General features: G+C 32.6%; 1 protein-coding gene across 1 annotated transcript in view; it reads right to left on the minus strand.

The window, feature by feature from the left end:
* Positions 1–227: 227 nt before the first annotated feature.
* Positions 228–21,713, minus strand: part of LOC129217299 (importin subunit beta-1-like) — a 69,165-nt gene continuing 47,679 nt past the window's right edge. Inside the window, exons 13-20 of the mRNA XM_054851573.1 lie at positions 20,252–20,399; positions 19,543–19,625; positions 19,352–19,459; positions 7,137–7,283; positions 6,954–7,059; positions 5,736–5,850; positions 5,494–5,655; positions 228–1,544 (exon numbers count right to left, since the gene is read on the minus strand). Coding sequence (XP_054707548.1) covers position 1,544; positions 5,494–5,655; positions 5,736–5,850; positions 6,954–7,059; positions 7,137–7,283; positions 19,352–19,459; positions 19,543–19,625; positions 20,252–20,399 — 870 coding nt within the window. The 3' untranslated portion in view covers positions 228–1,543. The remainder of the gene's footprint in view (positions 1,545–5,493; positions 5,656–5,735; positions 5,851–6,953; positions 7,060–7,136; positions 7,284–19,351; positions 19,460–19,542; positions 19,626–20,251; positions 20,400–21,713) is intronic.

The raw sequence follows: 21,713 nt of genomic DNA on the forward strand, positions 1-21,713 counted from the left end.
TGAAAAAAAAAATTGGACTTCATATTTAAATTCAGTTTTGCGTTATTTTGGTTTTGCTACAAAATTTCAAGGTGTACGAACACTTTTGGGAGCCACTGTATGTGAATGCTTTTATCTATCTCTAGCATTTTAGCATTTAGCAAAAAGAGCTTTTGTGTACCCTACTTCAATAAGAGTAATTTATTGCACTGCACAAAGGATGGCACATATAAAAGAAAACACATCAATTAAAAAACAACACTTTAATTGAGCTAATTTTATTGGTCACATATCCATATATGGAATAAGGATTTGGAAAGGAAACGAAGAAAACATATTTTTACATACATACCACTCACACATGAATGATTAGATTTGCCTGAGAAGTTTAAAAAATACAAAAGTAATCTTTTAAAGACGCTTTAGAAAAATTAATATTCACACCAACTGAGATATCAATAGAAAAATGTTTTTAAACATGATCACAGAAGTAAAAATATTGGGAAAAAATGACTATGATAATTTTGGCTATCCCAATACATGTAAAATGAAAAACATTAAGAACAGATGATTTACTAACAATTCAAAAAACTTGTTTTTTACAGAAAATTATTCACAACTTAAAAGTGATTCCAGCAGTCGTTTAAAAACAAGGGTAACCACTTTTTGACTCATGAGGAAAGGTATCACTGGAGTGAATGTTAGCTATATGCTAAGACTTGTGCAGTTTTCATGCAAAGGAAATATGCAAAATTAAGATTTGCAACTAAAATTCTTCCACAAAATAAAGCTGCCAAAAATATACATCTGATATGATACATCATGAAATATGACAATTTTTTACATCTTTTATATTTTAGCTCTTTTAAAAATACAGTATTTTAGTTACCCTTGTTCTTTTTCAGCAAAAATCCTATTCAATCAGCATCTCTAAGAGCTAAAAGTTGCTCAGGATAAACAGTTTCTCGGCAACAAAATCAAATTTGGCTGCAACATTGAGGTTTGGACAGTGCAGTCGAACACACCTCAATTTAAAAAGGCACTTTCAAAGACAACTTTTCCGCAGTTGTTAATTTTTGATTTGAAAATGTTAAAAGTAATGGTTGACAGGGCCTGAAGAGAAACCCCCACTCAGACGCATTTCAGATGCAGTCTTTATTCTGGTGGGGAGGCAAGTTTTTAAAACTTGGGAGCCCAGTGAAGATAAATTTTTTTTGTCTTCAATACTGATGGGCTTCTGAAAGTAACCGTCCAAACAGTTGGTTTTTTTTTCTTTGTCTTCCAGACAAATATGCTGCTGCTTGAATAAGGAATTCTTCAATGGAACTGTTGCTGGCTATGGATGAAGAAGCTTGGCAGGCTTGGAAGTTACGGAAAGAGACTGACGAATCATACTGGTGTGAAAGATGGAGCACACACGCACACTCTCACTCGTTCTCTCTCTCTCTCTTGTCAAACAATATAATAGCGCTTGGCTTCTTGATAAGGCTCTCGCGACAGCCATGAGGAAAGTTTGCACATGACAGCCCACAGAGTCACAGACTGCTGTTTTGAAACATACAAATCTGAAAAATAAGATTTTTCTTTTAGACATTTGCCTCAACATAACGTCATACCAAGCTTGAAAATAAAAATAAATGCTTAAATTTAACAGCATCCTTTTATGTTTGTGAAGTTATCAGAGATAATGTCTGACCTGCCAATCTTATGAAATGAAAAAAAACAGGACATTAGTACAGCATCAGGACAGTATGATTTTATCAAAAGGGCCAACATTTCATGGGAGAAAAAAGGGAGAATTTAATCCCTTCAGACCTGGTGTCCGGTATACCGGACATACACTTTAAACAGTTGTTAATCATTTAATAATTGATTAAATTACTTGATTTCTTTTGTAGTCTACTCTTTATATTCTGCTTATTATAATCTGAAACAATTTTTCGTTTGGGAACTGACAACACTGACATATAAGGAATAGGAGAAAAAGAGTGGCTCATTTTTCCAACCATGGATTCTCGTCCAGAAAGCAAGGTTTTTTCCCCGATTTTTTAAAAAATATATAATTTTTAATTAATTGTTTCAAATGCTTATATTATGTTTTATCATTGTTTAAACAACATTTTATAATGAAGTTTGTTTGGTATTTTACCGTGTTTTTAGATGAAATATTAATTTAAACTAGTATGTTGTGGCCATCACGAAACTTTCTTCTATATTTTTCTTTTTTCTGATCCCTCCCCATGCTTGACGAGGAAGCAATATTCCCAACAAAAACAAAATTACACATGCAAAAACTTGATGACCATCCCAATGTCTGAATTATTGCAAAAGCAAAGCAAAGAGCGAAAATTGAAAGTTATTTTAAAAGCCTTGCTTGAATTAATTACAAATATTTTATTTGTTAACAAACATAAGATGGCAACAGTTAAAAATTTAAAATCATTGAGATAATATTTCCGATCATTTCCATACAAGTAAAATCACGAGAAATACGCAGACGACAATCTATTACGATTTATCTTTCTTATTGTTGCATTAATAAAGCTATTTTTATTCAAAAAAAAAAAAAAAATCAACACCTTTTGGAGCAATTGGCGTCAAAATTGAACCAAAGCCTGTTTACATATGGATTCACATATATTCCAAATTTCAACCAGAACGTAGCATTACTTCTTGAGATAGGGCACTCACAATGGAAAAAAAGAACGGGCGATTACGCTACCCCCTTTTTAGCTGTTGACACCAAAATAAAATCAGCTCTTATACCCACTAAGGACTACTTGCCGATAAATTTTTTTCATTCTGTTCATTATTTCTTGAGATACAACAGTCACAATTGACAACAAAAAACGTTCTATAGCTCAACCCCCGTTTGAGCTATTGACACCAAAATTGAATCAGCATCTGTTCCTGTTAATGGCAACATATGGACCAGATTTTGTTTGATTCCGCCAGTTACTTCCTGAGGAATAGCAAGCACACGTAACAAAAAAGTCCCATTGCTCCACCCCCCTTGGAGGAATTCGTGCCAAAATCCAATGGGCACAAGTTCACATAGAGGCACATATGTGTACCGAATTTCGTTCATTTCATGCGGTAGTTTTTGCTGTAGAGTGGCCACAAAAAACTGGTCACACACAGACAGACATTTTCCAAAAATAGTCGAAATGGACTCAGCACACCTCAAAACGTTCGAATCCGTCAAAATTCGAAATTTTGCACGAATCCAATACTTTCTTCTATATACTAGATATAGAAGAAAGTAAAAATGTAAGTCCAGATTATTGGACGTGCCATACCTCTTAGTTTTTTTCCTACAAACCTGAAATTTTGTTTATAAGATACCCGTTACCATAGTATACTGTGTACCAAATATAAACATTTTTGATCAAGTATTTCATAATTTTGACTGAAGGGGTTAAAGGTTATTTGGGAGAAAATATAGTTGTCAAAACTAGACTAATTCAATACCATCTCCAAGTAAAAAAACTCCCCGTAAAATAGGATGCAAATGACATACTTGGACAAACTTTTATTATGAAAGATACTATTTCATTATTATTAACTAGCAGTACCCGCACGGCTTTGCCCATAGCAGAAAATTAAAAAGGTCATTTGGTTTGCTTGTATATTTACAAATAATGGATGATGAATATCTTGCCAATCTGCTATGTTCATATGCTCGCCCATGTTACGGTTCCAAGTAATTATAATTTGGTAATTTACTCGAGCACATTATGATACTTTGCTCGGTAAAATGTTCTTAAAATTGGAATAGAAAAATAACAAAATCGAATTTTCGAAAAATCGCTTTGAGGTGCTCACCCCTGAGCCAAATTTCATGAAAGTAGGTTGAATCTTCTAAACGCTATGCGCGTAACAGACATCCAGAGACAGACTTTCAGCTTTATAAACAGTAAAGATACACTTTATGTCAAGTAAACTATGTTTTTTTTTTTTTTAAAAGTTGATAAAATATATGCAATAAAATTTTAAAATATTAACAAATGCACGCACAAGCGAATACTCAATAAAAAAAAAGTAAGAACTCTCTAAAGCAGTATATTTTAAGTAGAACCATAAGATTCTATTCCAAATGCATTTTTTGGGACAAGAAAAACCATTAAATATATTAACTTAAAGTCTGTCGAGTGGTCCATGCTGCCATAGGTGGATAAAAGGCAGTAACTGGAAATTTTTCATTTGTTATCTATTGTGAATCCAAAACCAGTTTCTTCAGAGGTCTTGAAATTTCATTTCTGCGCACATGCCTAAGGCAGCATGTGCATGTTGGATCTGTTTGAGTCATGATGTATTTGATTCTTTCTCCTTGTTGTATTTTAATTTTAAATCAATTTCCTAATTTTACTTTTGAATAACTGTTAGATCTGTCTTAGCTTTGCAATTGCATCAACACATTCGCGACACAAAGGAAAGTAACTACACAAGGATTTACGGAAAATATCAAATAAAAATTAACGTAAAAAAATAAAATTTCATTTCAACAGGTCTCCACAATGAACATTAATATTTACCAACATAACAGCCAAAACTTTGGAGTAAAGAAAAAAAAAAAAGAGGGGAATGGGGTAAGATAAAAGATGATGAAATGCTGTGTTTTTGGTATTTTGTTCACTATTTAAACACACGACAAAATATCAGAATTCCGATATAAAACGAAGCACAATGGCCTTGGTTGGTAGACAACTTAAATTCTTTTCGTAGAAACTTGAGAGAAAACCATACTGCCACAAGATGGCACAGGGCACTAACCGTATTCTTTTTTGAATTTTGTCATCTTGCTCACTTGGTTTCCAATAAAATCAAGTAAAAAAAAATCAAATACCAACATTTCTTTATTGCTAGAAGAGAATCCATAACACATTTTTTCAAATATCTCAAAAGTTCATTTCTACAGATACTGCCCTTTACCTTCCCACGGCAGAATAGCATTTGGCATCTCTGCTACATCAATATGAATTTGCAGGTACAATATTAAAAATAGAAAAGTATATTCTTTCTCTTTTGAAAAAATATTTGTTTGCTCTGTTTAATTTCCACAATGAAACCTTGCCACTTTTACTGTTCAAAAGAATGTGGCTAAATAACACATCCACTCTTTTTGCTGCTTTACTTAGGGCAAACAGCAAAAAAGATCGAATGGTACTGGCCCGGTTACGAAGTGAACACACTCGAACACAAAGACATGTGGCTAATGCAATATGGGCCAAGCTGCTCTTGCTCATATCTTTTCTTGCATCGATTGTGATGAGGTTCTGCTCTACTCTAATCCTATAGATGTTTTGGAGGGTTTGAAAGCGTACAGGTTCATGGACTGATGTTTCTGTCTACCGAGTTGGATAAGTAACTCTTAAAATAAATTGCACAAAAATCTGTTTAATAAATTAAATTCGGTAAAAAAAATCTTAAAAGGGAAATGTCGGTCAAAATCACAAAAAATTGTGGAAAAGTTGATAAATAAGAATATATGGTACCACTGACAAATTTACTAACCATGATGTCGCATTCTTCAGTTTTCGAATTTCTTTAGAAGCCCAAGTTGCTAAGGTTTTAGCTTTAGTCGTCTTTGAACGCCTACCTTTAGTTAATAGATCATTAATAATCTCATTATCTACAAGAGGGAGCATACTCTGGCCAAATGCTAAGCAAAGATCCCTAAAAAATGAACATACATTAAAATGATTTAAAAAACTAAAACATTCTACAGTTGCAATGTTTACAGAATCAAACATTACCCAATTACTCCAGCACTAGTTGCTATAGTAGCATCTGAATGCTCAGGATCTTGAGCTATGTGAGTGATAAATTGAATAATATAGGGTACATGTGGCTGTAAGACTGCGACTTCAGCTGAAAGAAACATGGGTAAGCATGAATATTAATGCATACTAAATCACACACTAGAGTTTACATGTTTTTTATCCATCACTTAAAGTGAAAGATTTAAATGCATGCATTTTCATACGCATAATCTTAATACGGGCATAATAATCAAAAGAATTGCAAAGGTTTTACTGTGGGGACTATGAAACAGGAACTGCGAAAAAAATTTCCCTAACTTTTCCGTGATGAACATTACCAATAATAATGGCTTCCTTTCTTCGCCCTACTTAAAACCATTGCATATTAAATAAAATGGAGCGTTTAAAGGTGTTAATTAAAAATAGTATATTAAATTATCTACAAGGAAATATTATAGGAAATCTAAAACACTTGACTTCCAGTAACCAGTTAGCATAAGAATTCTAAGAAATTATTAAAACCACTTATATAATCATGATAAAACTATAAAGTTTAAATGGAAATAATTTTGTACTAAATTTTCAAGCAGTATAATTATTACTGCAAGAATAACTAGTGAAAGTATGGAAGTAATATAGGTTTACTTATGTAAATAATAAGATATTTATGTGAAAAGATAGAAACCTTTTAACAACCAGTCATATTGAGCAAGAATTAGGTCTAATCAAGATCTAATCAAGAATTAGGATCGGGACAAACGAAGTGGAAATTTATATTGGAATTTAAATGATAAGTTTCTCATGAAGACAATTCTCATATTGTATAAAGAAGTAAAAAAAGGTATATCCTTATGTTGTTTCAGTAGCATAAAATTTAAATTGCTAAGCATTTTCAAGACCATGTGAGTTTTCAGTAATCTAAGGTTGCTTGAGCTCCAATTACCTCGGATTTGTGACTAGACTGTAGTTGTAAAAAAACTATTAACTGGTTTCCATAGCATTTGTTATACATTGTGCGTAAATAGCAGCTTTTAAGCTTTTTAACTTAGTTTTTTTTTTGAGACCTGAATTGTTGCATTTTAAATAACAGCAGGAACATACTGGTAAGACAAGGTCTTTTGTTACTCTTTTAGTATTAATATACTACAACAAATTCACTGCAATACAGAATCTAAATTCCCTAAATTAAATCTAACATGCATGCATACTTACAACTTGGAGTTGTTTGATCACCTTTAAGCCCTTGTATGATACCAGTATAAGCTTCAAGGCATCCTTCACGCAATTCATTAACATACTCTATCATTTCATAATCATTCTAAAATAAGAAGTAGATTGTAAGCAACATTAATCTTACAGAGATTTCTTTTTTTTTTTTTTTGGACCTAGAATTACCTTGCATTCGACTTGAGTTTGTGATGCTTGCAACAGTGTTTGTATTACAATGTCCAAGTACTTGCGGAAATGGGGACCAACTGCTAGAGCAATATCACCAAAAACTGACAAAATTTGCGGTTTTACAGTTCTGTGCACTGAAGCATTCTAAAACAAAAGGATAACAGTTGACTATATTTTCCAACTTGTTAGCAAACAATCAACAGTTACCTTTTTTTCTTTTCTTTAGAACAAGGTAAATCAAAACATTGTGCAATAAGAAAACATTCATTACTGTTTTGTTAAACTCTTCTGGTATAATTAATTTCAATAGAGTACGCAACACAGAAAAATGACAATCATTTTCTTAAATTTAAAATTTCCTGAACTTGAAAGCAAGATGGATGAATAAGACTATTAAACATTGGAGCTTTTCATGCATTTAAAAAGGGTTTGTGTAGCTAAGAAGGATAGAAAATTCATATGTGAGGGGAAAAAATTCAGCACTTGCACATGAACAGAAGTCTGCCATTTCAAAAACTTAGAAAAACTTTATCAAATTTATTCAAATGTATTTATATTTTCAGATCTCAGAAGATGGACACTCCAAAAAGTAGACAAGAAAAACATTGAAACAAGGGCAAAGCTAGACATTCTTCTGTTGCCAACAAATTATTGAAGCAAACTTTTTTTTAAAAGATCATTTTACTCTTAATTGCTCTAAAGTATCACTTAAACACTATTCATACACAAAATTGGAAATTTTTTTAAGGACTAGTTACTGAAACTTTTACAGTAATAAAATAAGTGCTGATTCAATTCCAGTTCATTTTAAACATTCTGCATGAAATTTTTCATTTCTCTTTCCACCACACTACAAAAGCTTCAAAATACAGTGGATGCCGGTTAATCGAATCAGCCGCTTCAAAGAATCAAATTGTTAAAAACAGAATAAAATCTAGCTTTATTGAATTAGCCGCTTTATAGAATCAAAATTGCTTAGAACAAATGTGATTCATATAAGCGGCGGTCACTGTACAATCTTTAATAATGCGAGGATAAGATTGACAACCACTGACCTAAACTACAAAAACAGTAAGGTCATTCCATGCCAAGTGTGGATGTGATTCAAACCCTAGAAACTTTTTTCCCCTCACCTTTTTGTACTTCTTTGAAATTTGGCTCATCGATTGTACCCTTCGTGGTAATCAAAAGTCCAAATTTTTAGATTTTTATCTCTTATTTATGAAACTTGGATTTTTCGAAAAACCCTCTTTTTTCATGGGTGCTTGAACATAAAATGGACGATAACTCAGCACCAAATATAGATAGAAAGATTTTGTAAAAAGCATTTTAAAGTACATTAGTTGCTGTTGAATAGGATATGCAACATGACTAATTTCAGAAAAAGTTTTATTTAAAAAATGAAATTTAAATTTCTCGGAAAATGTATAATGATTTTTTTTTTTTTAAATTCTCAAAAATTTGTATGTATTTTATTTTAATTTGTGTAATGTTTCAAATAGGGATCTCAATGGGACCATAAGTTTATGAATTTTTGAATAAAATTACACTTATAAAATAATGACATTTTTCATATTCTAACTAGTAAAATATGGGGTTCTGTTACTAGGGTTGGTCTAGTATAGGGCTGTCCAACTTCAAAGAGCCCACAGGCCAGAATTCCGGTCACTGATTACCTGGCAGGCTGCAGTTTGAAAAATTTGAACAATAAGTTCTTACCTCTTATACAATAACAATTTATAATAATTCTTAGTGTATAAGAGGTAATTAATTATAAAACAATGGAACAGGAGGATTATAAAAATTTTTTTCGAAATCAACAAAGGTCGTAGAATCAGTGAAGGAGGTCTTTATTTTTAACCAATTGCAGGCAGGTTTTGCTTATCTGAAATGTTTCTCTCTTCCCTCTGTCTCCCACCGCCAAAGCGAGAAAATACTATTTCTAGGAATTCGTTTGAACACCAACTTGCAGGGTAGGACTGCTTGACCTTGACATGTAGATGTCTTGTACCTTTTTCTCTCAAAACAATGAAGAGTATAAAAGGGCGATCAAGAGGGAATTTCGGGATCCCCGGCTTGATCAAGAAGGGTAGTCTCAAATGCTTCTTGATACCAATAAATGTCGAAAAAAGAAATATGTTGAATTATAGGGCTCGACCGATGGCATTTTTTGGCCGATAGGCCGATGCCGATTGTTCAAAGATGGCCGATAGTTTTCCTCTAAATGGCCGATGGCAAAAAAAAAAAAAAAAAAAAAAAGAATAAAAAGATTAATTTGAATTCTGATATTTTTAATTCAAATCATGTTTTTCGCAATCACGAGTTGCGACAGGACCCTGCTTATTGGAATTATTGTTTTCAGAAACTGCTCCTGACCCCCCAAACCTGCCCTTCTCCTGGGCAGTTACGTGTGTATAGTTGTGTGTGTGTAGGCGCATGCATATGTAGGCTTGTGTGTGCGTAGACCTGTGCACACACGTAGGCGTGTATGTCTCTCTGTGTGTAGGTGCTTGTGCATGTGTAGGCTAGTGTGCATAGACTTGTGTTGCACATAGGCGTGTGTGTGTGTGTGTGTGTGAGAGCCTGTGTAGGACATGGACGCCACTGACCAGGAGAAGCGGATTTCGGGGGACATTGCTCAGGACCGGAGAAGTCACGCCTGCAGAGGACGGTGGGCGGGAGTGCGGCAGAGGGAAGGGGGAAATAAAATCAGCCTAACGTCAAGGAGAGTCAAATGAAAACAATAAGCAATCGTGATTGCTCAAAAAATCTAACAGAAATAAATTGATAAGATTGTCAGGGATTTGAAGGATCATTTAAACAAGTATAAGAAATATGCAAAAAGACATTTCTTAGCCAAAATAAATAATCGCTAAATATTTAAGAAATGCTTGAAATGACGAGGGTGGGTTTGGGGGGTCACCCTCTGATTTTGGAGTAACTCACAACATTAAACTTCGGCCCCAACTTCAGTCTCATTTTTTTAGTACAGAACCGCTACCACCAACGCCTCGGAAGAGTTTCTGAATCTACTTCAGCACTTCCGAAGAAAAAATTCAAAAGTGCCTTTGATTTCCGAATTATGTCACCATTTAAAACGTCTTTAATCAATTTCTTACATTAACCCCTTCAGACCTGGTGTCCGGTATACAGGACATACTTTTAAACAGCTGCTAATCATTTAATAATTGATTTAAATAGTTGATTTTTTTTGTAGTTGACTCTTTACATTCTACTTATTATAATTTGAAGTAATTTTTCGTTTTGGGGTTGACAACACTGACATATAAGGATAGAGAGTGGCTCATTTTTCCAACAATGGATTTTCATTTGAAAAGCGAGGTTTTTTCCTGATTTTTTTTAAAAATATACAATCTTTAATTAATAGTTTCAAACGCTTATATTATGTTTTATAATTATTTGTAGAACATTTTATAATGAAATTTATTCGGTATTTTATCGTTTTTGTATATGAAATATTGATTTCAAAAATATAAGTCAGGAATATTGGACGTGCCATAACTTTTAATTTTTCTCCTAACCTTTAATTTTGTCAATAAGATACCCTTTACCATAGTACACTGTGTACGAAATATCAAAATTTTTGGTTCAATATTTCATAATTCCGACTGAAGGGGTTAATGCTCTAAATTCTTCCTAAGCAATATATAAAGCTTGAAAAAAAAATCTCTAATTTTAAGAATGGTGTTAGTTTCAAACAACTAAGAAGTACAAACTAGAGTTTAATTTCAGAAATTGAGGGAGTGGGAGGAGGGGCACGCAAGTGTTCTCGGAAATACAAAAAATAGTCGTAAAAAATAGAGTTCAAAATAATCATAAACATTGAGCAGAAAAACCCTTTTAAACTGGCACCCGAGTTTGTTTTGACGTGCAGTGGCGGATTTAAGCAAATGTTGCAATTGCGCGAGAGGCCCATAACCATAGGGGCACCGTAGGAGTTACAAAAATGCTTATGATAAATGTTTTACAACTTCTGTGATAGAGAAATAGGGCCCCAAAATGTATTTTGACGGGCCCCAAACTTGTAGCTCTGCCGAAGTGATACAGAAAAGACTGCATTACTGTGATTCATATTACAAATATCGAAAAAATAAAAACTACCGTCGGTTTAACGGGAGTCTATCAAAATGAAACTAAACCGGTTTCACCATCTCATATTTTTTCCATGGCCTCTAATTCGGCAATACATCACAAAATGATCGTCAGTCTGAGACGTTATATTAATTTTCCATTGAAATAAGTAATTAATAGCCACAAAAAATGAGTAAATAGGCTTTTTAGAACACCCGATCGAGAACAAAAAGGGAAGTGCACAACTGGAATGTACGCACATCCCATATGCGAAAATTTAGCCTTCTGCAACTTACCATTTTTGAGTTATGACTTATGAGAGATACATACATCCAGCCGCAAGAAACAACGCAATAATTAACTTGTTTGGTACCTGAATGCAGTATTAAAAACTCTTTCAGGGGTGATTAAAATAGAAATTCATACTGAAAATTAAGTAGACAATTTTATATGAAAACAACTCCCTTTACTTCGTATTTAAAAGTAAAACAACAAAGGTCTTTTTTTTCTTCCAAAAACATCGGCCAATTCCATCGGCTTTTCGATGTTTTTTAAGGCCGATGGGCCGATGTTTCCTGCAAGTTAGCATCGGCCGCCAATGCCGATGGCTAAATTGTTGAACCATCGGCGCCGATGCATCGGTCGAGTCCTACTGAATAAGTTGGCGGGCCGCCAGCCGACACTCCTGGTCTAGTAAGTGGTAAGTGATCATGACTATGCTGGAAATAAGCCGACATGAATTTGTAGATTGGTAAGTCCCCCCCCCCCCCACTTTTAACCTTTTTTTTCCAAAACTGTTTTCAAAATGTAAAAAAAAAAATAATAACAAAATGAACAGCAAACTTATTAAAAGTTGGTAAATGTTCTTTAAAGTAAGAACAAGCACCCCCCTCCCCACACCACCACTTTTTCTTTAAACTGCTTAAGATGTAAAAAATAAATGAATAAAATAAAACAAAATTAATAGAAAACATTTAAAGTTGGTAAATGTTCTTTAAAGCAAGACAAAGTACATTACCCCCCCCCCCACTCAAACATATGATTAGCACTATACTAGTATCACGCCTCACCTGATGTTTTTTTTCAGATCAAGTTTTTCTTTTTCAATCCGAACTTTACAAAGTGTACTTGATTAATTCACTCTCTGATAATTTAAGTTATGATTCATTTCATCCCTGCACCAACCTTCAATTTTGAAGGGAGGAAAGAAATAATTTGCCCCAAGATCATAGCAAAATAGCAGTCCCCCCCCCCCTGAGCTGTTTCAGTATTTATCCATTCTTTTCACATACTCAACTAAAAATAAATCTAAGTATCAGATCATATGTCTGTCCGCATAAAACTGTCTTTCTACAACATAAGGAGTGCAGCTGTTTTTTTTCCCTTAATGCCAGTTTTCTTTTTACTTTCAGTTGTAAAGGAGAGTAATGCAGAGAGATCTATTTATACATATATTAAAAGCAGTTACAGATCAAACAAATTTTGCTAGTTTGAGCATAACCTTCCATGTTGTTAAGCTTCATTCCAGATTGCCCCCCCCCCCTTCCCCGTACCGTACCGTACCACTTTCCGAAAGAAAAAAAAGCTGCAATTGAGTGGTTTTATTTGTCTGTTAAAGTTTTTCTGACTTCTAGTTTTTTTGACCCCCCCCCCCCCCATGTATAAGCCTTAGTCACTACTGATGTTTAGCAGCGTGCGTCCCAGTTTATTATGACTAGAACTCATACGTGCCAGATTTTTTTTTTTTTTGAATACTTTTGAAAAAAAAAAAGAGAAAAGAAAAAAAATGGTTGTGTGGCAAAGGTGGGTACCAAGCTAAAAAGTCATGTCAGCTTATTTCAAGCATAGTCATGATTAATTAATACTTACTTAACTATTCCAGTAAGAGAACCCAATATAATTACAGTTGAGCCTGCTTATTAGAATATTGGTTAATATAATATTCCGCTTATTGTAATACATTTTCAATGTACCAAACCAATGTATTGTGTTATTTTGATCCCGGTTAATGGAAAATCCGGCTTATTAGAATATTTTTGCGTGGCAAAATGGCTATTCCATTAAGCGGGTTCGACTGCAGTTAGAATCTGAAAAATTTCATTTCATAAGTCAAATTTTATTTAAAAATTCATAAAAATATGATCCCATTGAGCTCCCAACTAGAAACTTGGTAAAAAATTAAGATAAAATACACAAATTTGAGATTTTTAAAAAAAAATTCATTATACTTTTTCTGAGCAATTAAAATTTAAATTTCATTTTTTTTTTAAATGAAAACTTTTCTGAAATTAGTCATGTTGCATATCCTATTAAACAGCAACTAATGTACTTTAAAATGCTTTTTACCAAATCTTTCTATCTATATTTGGTGCTGAGTTATTGTTCATTTTATCTTCAACCCCATGAAAAAGAGTTTTTTGAAAAATCGAAGTCTCATAAATAAAAAAATAAAAGAGATAAAAATCTAAAAATTTGAACTTTTGATTAATTCGAAGTCTACAATTGATAAGTCAAATTTCAAAGAAATACAAAAAGGCGAGGGAAAAAACTTTGGATCACTTGACACGGAATGACCCGGTAATGTTTGAAAAATCATATCTTATGCAATACAATGAGTAATTTCAAACATTTTGCTGTGATAGCACAAACAGGAATGTTGCATGAAATATTTCCCCAATGCTTGTTTGCTTTATGCAAGCCATGGTTTATGAATCTTTAAATGTTCACAAAAACTTGGCATAATGATATCTAATACATAGTTATTATTAGCCACATGTAATTCACAAGATCACAAGTCACTATTTGAAGCTGCAGGTTCAGCAAATGGCACTGATTGTTCTTGCTAATTATTTAAAATGTGCTAGATTAAAATTAAAATAATAAACTTAAAATCTGAAACAGTAGGCCAAAAACAGTGGCAGAAAACTTTGGACGAGGCTTCTAAATGAATCTTCTTATCAATAAATTCTAAAATTCAAGGACTTGGGTTTTTTTAAAAAGTGAATGGACCATGCTAGCATGAACTCGCTTCAAGTTTCTAAAAACACTATGATAGAACTATATCATCTCTGCACTAAACAAATCTGGTATCGGGGCTGAAAGCTGAAAAAAGTCGCACCACAAAAGCTTAAAATAAGAAGAGAGCATGTCCCCAAATGTTTGTCATTAATCATTTTCTGCAAAAAGTATTCTGAAATAAAACCAGATATGATTGTTGAAGAAACAAATTTTCTCATTAGGTAATGAGCAGTTCTTGAATATGACTATATGAAGCAATTAAATAAAAAACCTTATTCAAATTACACTGTGAGGCAAAAACACTGACATTTCGTTGGCTGATTCTTGGTAAAATGATCCCCTGAATCCAAATATGACCTATTCAAAGTTCAAGATCATGGACACTGTTAGCAAAAGGGGGGACTTTGGGGGTATACCCCCCCAAAAAATCATGAAAAATGATCTTTTTATTCTGTTTTAGAGCCCCCCCCCCCTCCTCTTTTGATACAGATCCATTTTTTCAAATTTGGAGGAGAAAAGAGCATTACAATAACTGTAAACATTATTCTGAATGGCTAGAGAAGTGCAAAGCTCAAAATCTTGTGCGTGTGTAGAAAGAAAGGAAAACTTTGGAGGCACCCCCTCCCCCCAAACACACTGTGCACCAAAAAAAAAAAAAACTCAAATGCTTCTGAGGCTATTCCGGCCGATTCTTCTGCAAATCGACTCCTTGATAACGAATATAATCTACGTTTTCCCCCTACACTTACTGATTATTTTAGAAAAGACCGCTCCCATTTTGAAAAAAAATTCTTTAATTTTAGATCTATCATTTTCCTTTGAGGGAGAAAGGATCATTATATTAACCCCTAACATTGTTTTGGAGGGCTCAAAGTTTAAAATCATGAACACTGATAACAAAAAGGAGAGGGGGGAGGGAGAATATCTGGGAGGAGGGATATCCACCCCCAAAATATTTCAAAAATCAGGTAAAACTATTTTTTAATTTGGCTTTTCCCAGAAACATTTAACATTTCTTTCTGACAGTATAGGCCTCACTTCTATGTTTCTCCCTCCAAATTAAAAAGAAAATGGCTCTGAATCAGAGGAGGGGGGGGGGGTCTAAAAGGAGGGGGGAGATTATGGGGAATTGGTCGTATTTGGAAACAAGGGGTCATTTTGCATAAGAATGTCTTTTTGGATAAAGAGCTGCAATTCAACTCCAGTGCAGCGTGCGACATTCACAAGATATATATATATATATTTAAAAAAAAATAATTTTTTTTTTGGACATGGGAGTCATAGAGGCAAGTCCTTCTGCACCGAACTTTTTTTAAAACTTCTTAAAAAAATGCAGGATAAAAAGATTGTTTTTTTTTGTGATTTATCCATAATTTTCGGGGGGTTTACCCTCAAGTCCCCCCTTTTGCTATCAGTGTCCATGATATTGAACTTTGAACCTTTCTTGCCCGCCAAAACTATGTTAGCAGTTAATATAAAGCTCTTTTAACCTAAAAGAAAAAAAATTGGTACGTACAGGGGGAAACGGAGGTCATATTTGCATATAGGGGGTCATTTTACATAAGAATCAGCTGATGAAATGTCAGAAGCATTTTGAAGGTCTTTTTTTGCCGCACAGTGTTTTTTATAACTTTTTAAAGTATATTTTGTTCAGTTTTTAATGTTTACTAGTGTTCGCCCAGTGGTCGAATTCGACCATATTCATAAATGAATATTTGAGAAAACTTGTATGAATTTAACTATTTTCAACATTTTTATTTCTACTCTTACTCATGCTTACTGCATATCTGAAAAGATACAATTTTTATACGGACACACAATGCCACAGAAATAATTTATTCCAATTTTCTTTTTACCTATAATCTCAAAATAAATGGATGAAAGGGGATATTTCAGTAATGAGATCGTTTCTGAAATTTTCAAAGTATTTTTTTACAGAAAGAGGATGCTTAAAAACAAAGGGTTTAACCATTTTTTAAATAATTTGAAAAAAAAAATGTAATATTTTTTAACAACTATTTTAATCGGTGCACAGATTGAAATTAATTTTTTGGCATCAAAAGCAATAAAATGCCACTCAATGATGCCAATAGCGCACAGCGCAAATTATCATAACCCGAAAACGCGGTTGAGAGCAAACCGTTAATATATAGCGTGGCAATGAAGTTGCCTTGACCTCTGTCGTTAGAATTATTAAATTCCAAACAGTCAAATGAACAAATTCGACTTGCTACAAAAAAAAAAAAAAAAAGTCCATTCAAACAAAAACACTGAACGTCGCAATAATAGTGTAATTTTTTAAAAAATCATGTTTGCTTTGTTTACTATTTAGGGGAAAACTGACAAATGCACTTTTCAAAATTTTTGATTTCTCTCCCCCTTTGTCGCAAAGTTTCACATTTCACCATAACACCTATTCCCTTCACCACACATCACTGTTTTTCATAAACGTTCTTATAAAAAAAAAAAAAAAAAAAAGCTTCATGTCCCTTTCTCTCCACTGTATGTTCCTCTTGTCATTTATTTCCTCCGCCTTGTCACGAACGGTTACAATTTAATGAACCCCACCTTAAAGAGGGAATTCATTCGTAGTCAGTTCCTTGAAAAATAGACATTTCTGTACCCTTTTTTTACGAATGCAAAAGAAAAATATCTCATCCTGGCATTGATGCCAAAATGGATAAAGTTCGCCAAATTTATAATTAATGGAAGTCTTTCTGAATGAAAAGATGTCGAAAAACTCACTTAATAGGGAAAACTTTGTGCAATCAATATTTTTTGTAAAAGTAGGCATGATCTTGCCGTTAAATATAAAATTTCCAACAGTCAAATGAACGAACTCTATTTACGACAACATATAATTTGTCCATGCGAAAGCACTGGACGTCGTAATAATACGCCAATTTTATCAAAAGTTTCACCTTGAGATCTGTTTCTGGTGATAGCAAATACAGGTATTATTGGGAGCTGGAACTGAGAGTCGTCCCTCACTCCGTAAAATAATTTATTTTAATATTAAAATTGCGAAAACAATCAAAATGAAAATATTTTAAATGTCCGTAGTTACCTAAAAAAGCCTCAATCATAAAAACAAAAGCAAGTATTTCATTTCTTTATGCTCAAGCGACTATTGGCAACACCACAATATTATCCAGCAATTTCTTCACGCTAACTGTGTCATGTGGAAAAGCAAATAAAAATGAATTTTCACTAACTTTTAATTGCTTCTAGCACCTTTTCTAGCCATTTTAGAGGATTGGCATTTTCGAACGGTAAACCAGGTAGAAAGTGTTTTATAGTATTTTGCACAAGCTTTCCAACCACACCAAGCTCGAAGCGCTAAAATGCATTTTTCATGTAGAAAGAGTTGTTTAAAAAACCAATTAAAACTTAATGTTTCATGCTTTTAACAATGAATTTCAACAATGGAAAAGAAATAAAATTAAAATTTTTGAGTTTCGACAACTACTTATACGTTATAACTTTTTCTAGTGGATTTAGGTTATTGGACCTCGGGCGTCCTGACAATTTCTTCGTTAGGAGTATTTTTTAAAGACCTTTCCAACCTTATCAAATTCGAAAAAATTGGACCATTTGTTTGCGTAGGAAGAGCAATTTAGGACGAAAATTCGTTTTTTATTAATATCTTTTTTAACTAGTATTCAATTTCAAAAAAAATTATTGATGACACTAAAACTCAGCAATAGCTACCGAAGAAAAAAAGAATAAAGGAAATCGGCTTGCCTGTTAATATATAAAGACAGAAATACGTCACAAAACTGGAAACTTTCACCCCTTGCCCACTACATACAACGTAAACAAGCATAAGCAACGTTTTACAGGGTGGCGACAAGAACTGTGAAAAAAAGTTCCCTGACTAGGTTCATCAAATTTCTCTGATTTACGTTACCAATGATAATGGTTTCCTTTCTTTGCTCTACTTGAAATTCATTGTATGTGTATACAAAACGCAGTATTTTAAACGTTTTTAAGTTGTGTAAAGTTGAACTAAAGATATAATTTTAAAAAAATGCTATTTTTTTAATAAAATGTTTAAAATAACACATCAAGTCAATTTGTTTAAAAAAAACCTTACAAAACAGTATAATAAATTTTTCTATATGGAAATTTATATAAAATTAAAAAAAAAATACTTTACTTCCAGTAACCACTTAGCATAAGAATTTTTAGAAACTATTAAAATCACTCTTAAAAACATGTGTATTTATGATAGAACTAAAAAGTAATTGAAATTATTTTGAACTAAGTTTTCAAACAGTATAAAAATTGTTGCAAGAATAACAAGTAATAGTGAAAGAATAGAAGTAATGTAGTTATTCTTATATAACTAATTGACATATTTAGGCAAAACAGATGAAACCTTTTGACATCCATTCATAGGGAGCTTTTCTCTAATCAAGAACATAGGTTTTAATGAATGGTTACAGCATTTTAACAATAAAAAAATAAAGATATTTACTTAAGTGCACAAGTTATTTCAAATGATTTCAGCATGTATGGAAAAAAAATTTAGGTTGCTTTTGTAACAAATAGCTTTAAAATGCAAGGGGGAAAAAAACAATTGGTTAATTTCAAAATATATAAAAGAATGGTTTTAAAATATATAAAAGAATCATTTAAGTCTGAAAAAGAAAACCTTTCTATTTCTAATCTGTGATGACAGCAAATAGTATAACAGCAAAAAACAAAGTTTTTTTAATTCAAAGTTCAATTTTAGTAATTACATTAAAAACGTGAAGAAGTAATAATTTTTAAGCTTTTATCAGTACTAATTCAAAAAACAAAGAGTTCTTTTTGAAATCTTGATTACAATACGCTTAATGGAAAACAAAAAAAATTTTTTTTCTTCATAAAATCAATTTTTCCTGATTGTTATTTTTTCAAAATTCCCCGACTTTTCCCTGATCTGTCGCCACCCTGTTTTAACATTGAAGAATCACAACAAAACAATTAAAGCATCAGGTTTTCAGCAATCTACATAAAAAATAAATTAAAACATAGATAATTAGCATTGTAACTGACCCAAATGAAGGCCTTAAGTGTCTTTAAAACAATGAGAGTTTTGAAAAAGAATTACTAACAGAAAGATTTTCCATCAACATTGTCATGATGTCATCACAATAAGGAAGCACTTTCATTGAAAGTGCACGACAAATGTCACCAGTTAAACCAACAGCTGCACTGCAAACCTATGGAGGGAAGAAGACAATGTAAGTAAAGGAAACTACACTATCACAGAGTTAATATTACAAGCAACAAAAAGTATACATGCCTGGTATTCTGCATGATTTTTCAGACCCAAAGCCAAAAATGGAGAAAATGCATCCATATATTTTAAAAACTGCTCCCCCAAAGCTGTAATAGAAATTTACATCAATGGCAATCGTACAAAATCGTACTGTGACACGGAAGAAAAATGAGAGATGGTGAGGTTTTGATATAAGGTATAAAAATAAGCATTTGGAACCAAGCTAAAAGACCTAATAAATTGTTTTACTGTGATGTTGAGCGTTTTTCAGCATGACATGTTGTGATTACACGTTTCACTAATTTTAATGATTATACTGTAAACAAGTTTATGTTCACCTTTTACGGCGATATCTTTCGATGATTGTGCTCAAAAACTTCTTTTTCTTCAATTGAAATAATTTAAACAACATAAGGAAATAATTAAATTTTGAGAATTTTGTAAAGAGTTTGTTTATGGCGATTGTAATTCGCATGAAGCTCGTTTCTAAAGCTTATAACTTAGTAAAAGGTTTACCAACTGATCTATTGAAGAATAAATGTCTAAAAATGACATTACCTTGACAGATTTCATTAAAAAAAAAAAAAAAAAAAAAAAAATTCTATGTTTATTTTTTCAAACATCCAAAAAAGAGGGGAAAAAAACTGAAGAAAAACATCAAGTATTTTCGCACAAAAACTTAAGTTGGTTAAAAAAAAATTACTCAGGCAAAACAAACATAGCTACCAATTACCTTCCACTAGCATAGAAACTGCCATCAGAGCATCTTCCTGAACTCCACCTGATTTACAGTTGCTAGAGCTAAACATTTGCAATAATGCAGCCATTATTGGATCAGAAATTTTTGGAGCATCCTCTTTCGTCATTTTTCTTAATACACTCTGTAGAAAAAAAAAAAGGTAATTTGTTACTTGAGTATGGAATTTAAAAAAATTATGTATTGAAGTAAGTTTTACAAAGTTCATCGAGTTTCTTTAAATATTTCATAACTTTTAAGAAATTTTAGCTTTCCAACTCTAGTATTGTAACTCAGGGCTTTCTGCCACTAAGTTATAATCCTAAAAATAGTAGTTTTAATAGCCTCTTAAATGAAAAATAATCTCCCATTATTCATGATCATGGTGCATATTCTTTAATGAACAGACATACCTCAGCAGCATGGTATATAAGCAGGATTACCTGAACAAGTAGAACTCTCTCCAGTTACACACAAATGGCGTTCCTAACATGGTTTCATATCAATCTTATTTCAATGATAAGAATGAAAGTTTTGTACATATTAGAACAGGTTTTCCCAAACTTTATAGTTGGTGGACGCCTTTCTTTGTCCGATGTTTAGTCTGAACCCGTCATTAGAGCATAGAAACATTTGAAGTTAGTAGATAATTGAACCTAATTAAATCAACCATTACTGATTTGAGGGGAATATCACTCTTAAAAAATGAAGTTTACATCTTAATTTTATTTAAATTCTGGAGTACAAAAAATAAGTTGAACAGATAGAAATCAATAGGTAACAAAACAATTAAAATTCAAAAAACTTTGAATTAAGGGGAAAGGGTTCGCGGTACGCATACTTTGAGGAGAAAAAATATTTAGAATGGGACTAAACATAATACGTAAACATTAGCTAGATATTTCTATTTTTTTTCATTTATTCGTCAAATAAATTGCTATATACATCAAAAGTTCTTTCATTCTACAGACAAGCAACTTGTTAAATCAAAATGTTAAGAGTTTTTTTTATAGCACATCATTTTAAAAATCAAAAACAGTCACAAAACTTACTTTAGCACAGGGGTTCTCAAATTGGGTGCTGCGGCACCTTGGGGTGCCACGAAGCGTCCATGGTATCAATATATATTTAAGGCGAGTGTGCAAAATAATGCCATTTTCAAAAATAATGTCATCTATTTATTGATGTAGCAGAGTAAAGATTTGCTAAATCTTGATTTATCAGTTAAGGTTTCTGCTGACGATGAAGAGTTATCAACTAGCAGTTTCTAATTACCAGGCAAGAGAAACAAACAGAAACCAGGCAACGAAAGTTATTAGGTACTAGCATGATCAAAGTTATTTATTATTCTTGAAGCCTAATTTGATTCTAATAAGGCTAAACAGTCTGTTAAAACTGCTGGAAAACAAACTTATGAGTGAGATACTAGGTTATGAACCTCAGGGTGGTCTAATTTGGT

Source organism: Uloborus diversus, chromosome 2 (genome assembly GCF_026930045.1).
Source record: "Uloborus diversus isolate 005 chromosome 2, Udiv.v.3.1, whole genome shotgun sequence".
NCBI classification, from domain to species: Eukaryota; Metazoa; Arthropoda; class Arachnida; order Araneae; family Uloboridae; genus Uloborus; species Uloborus diversus.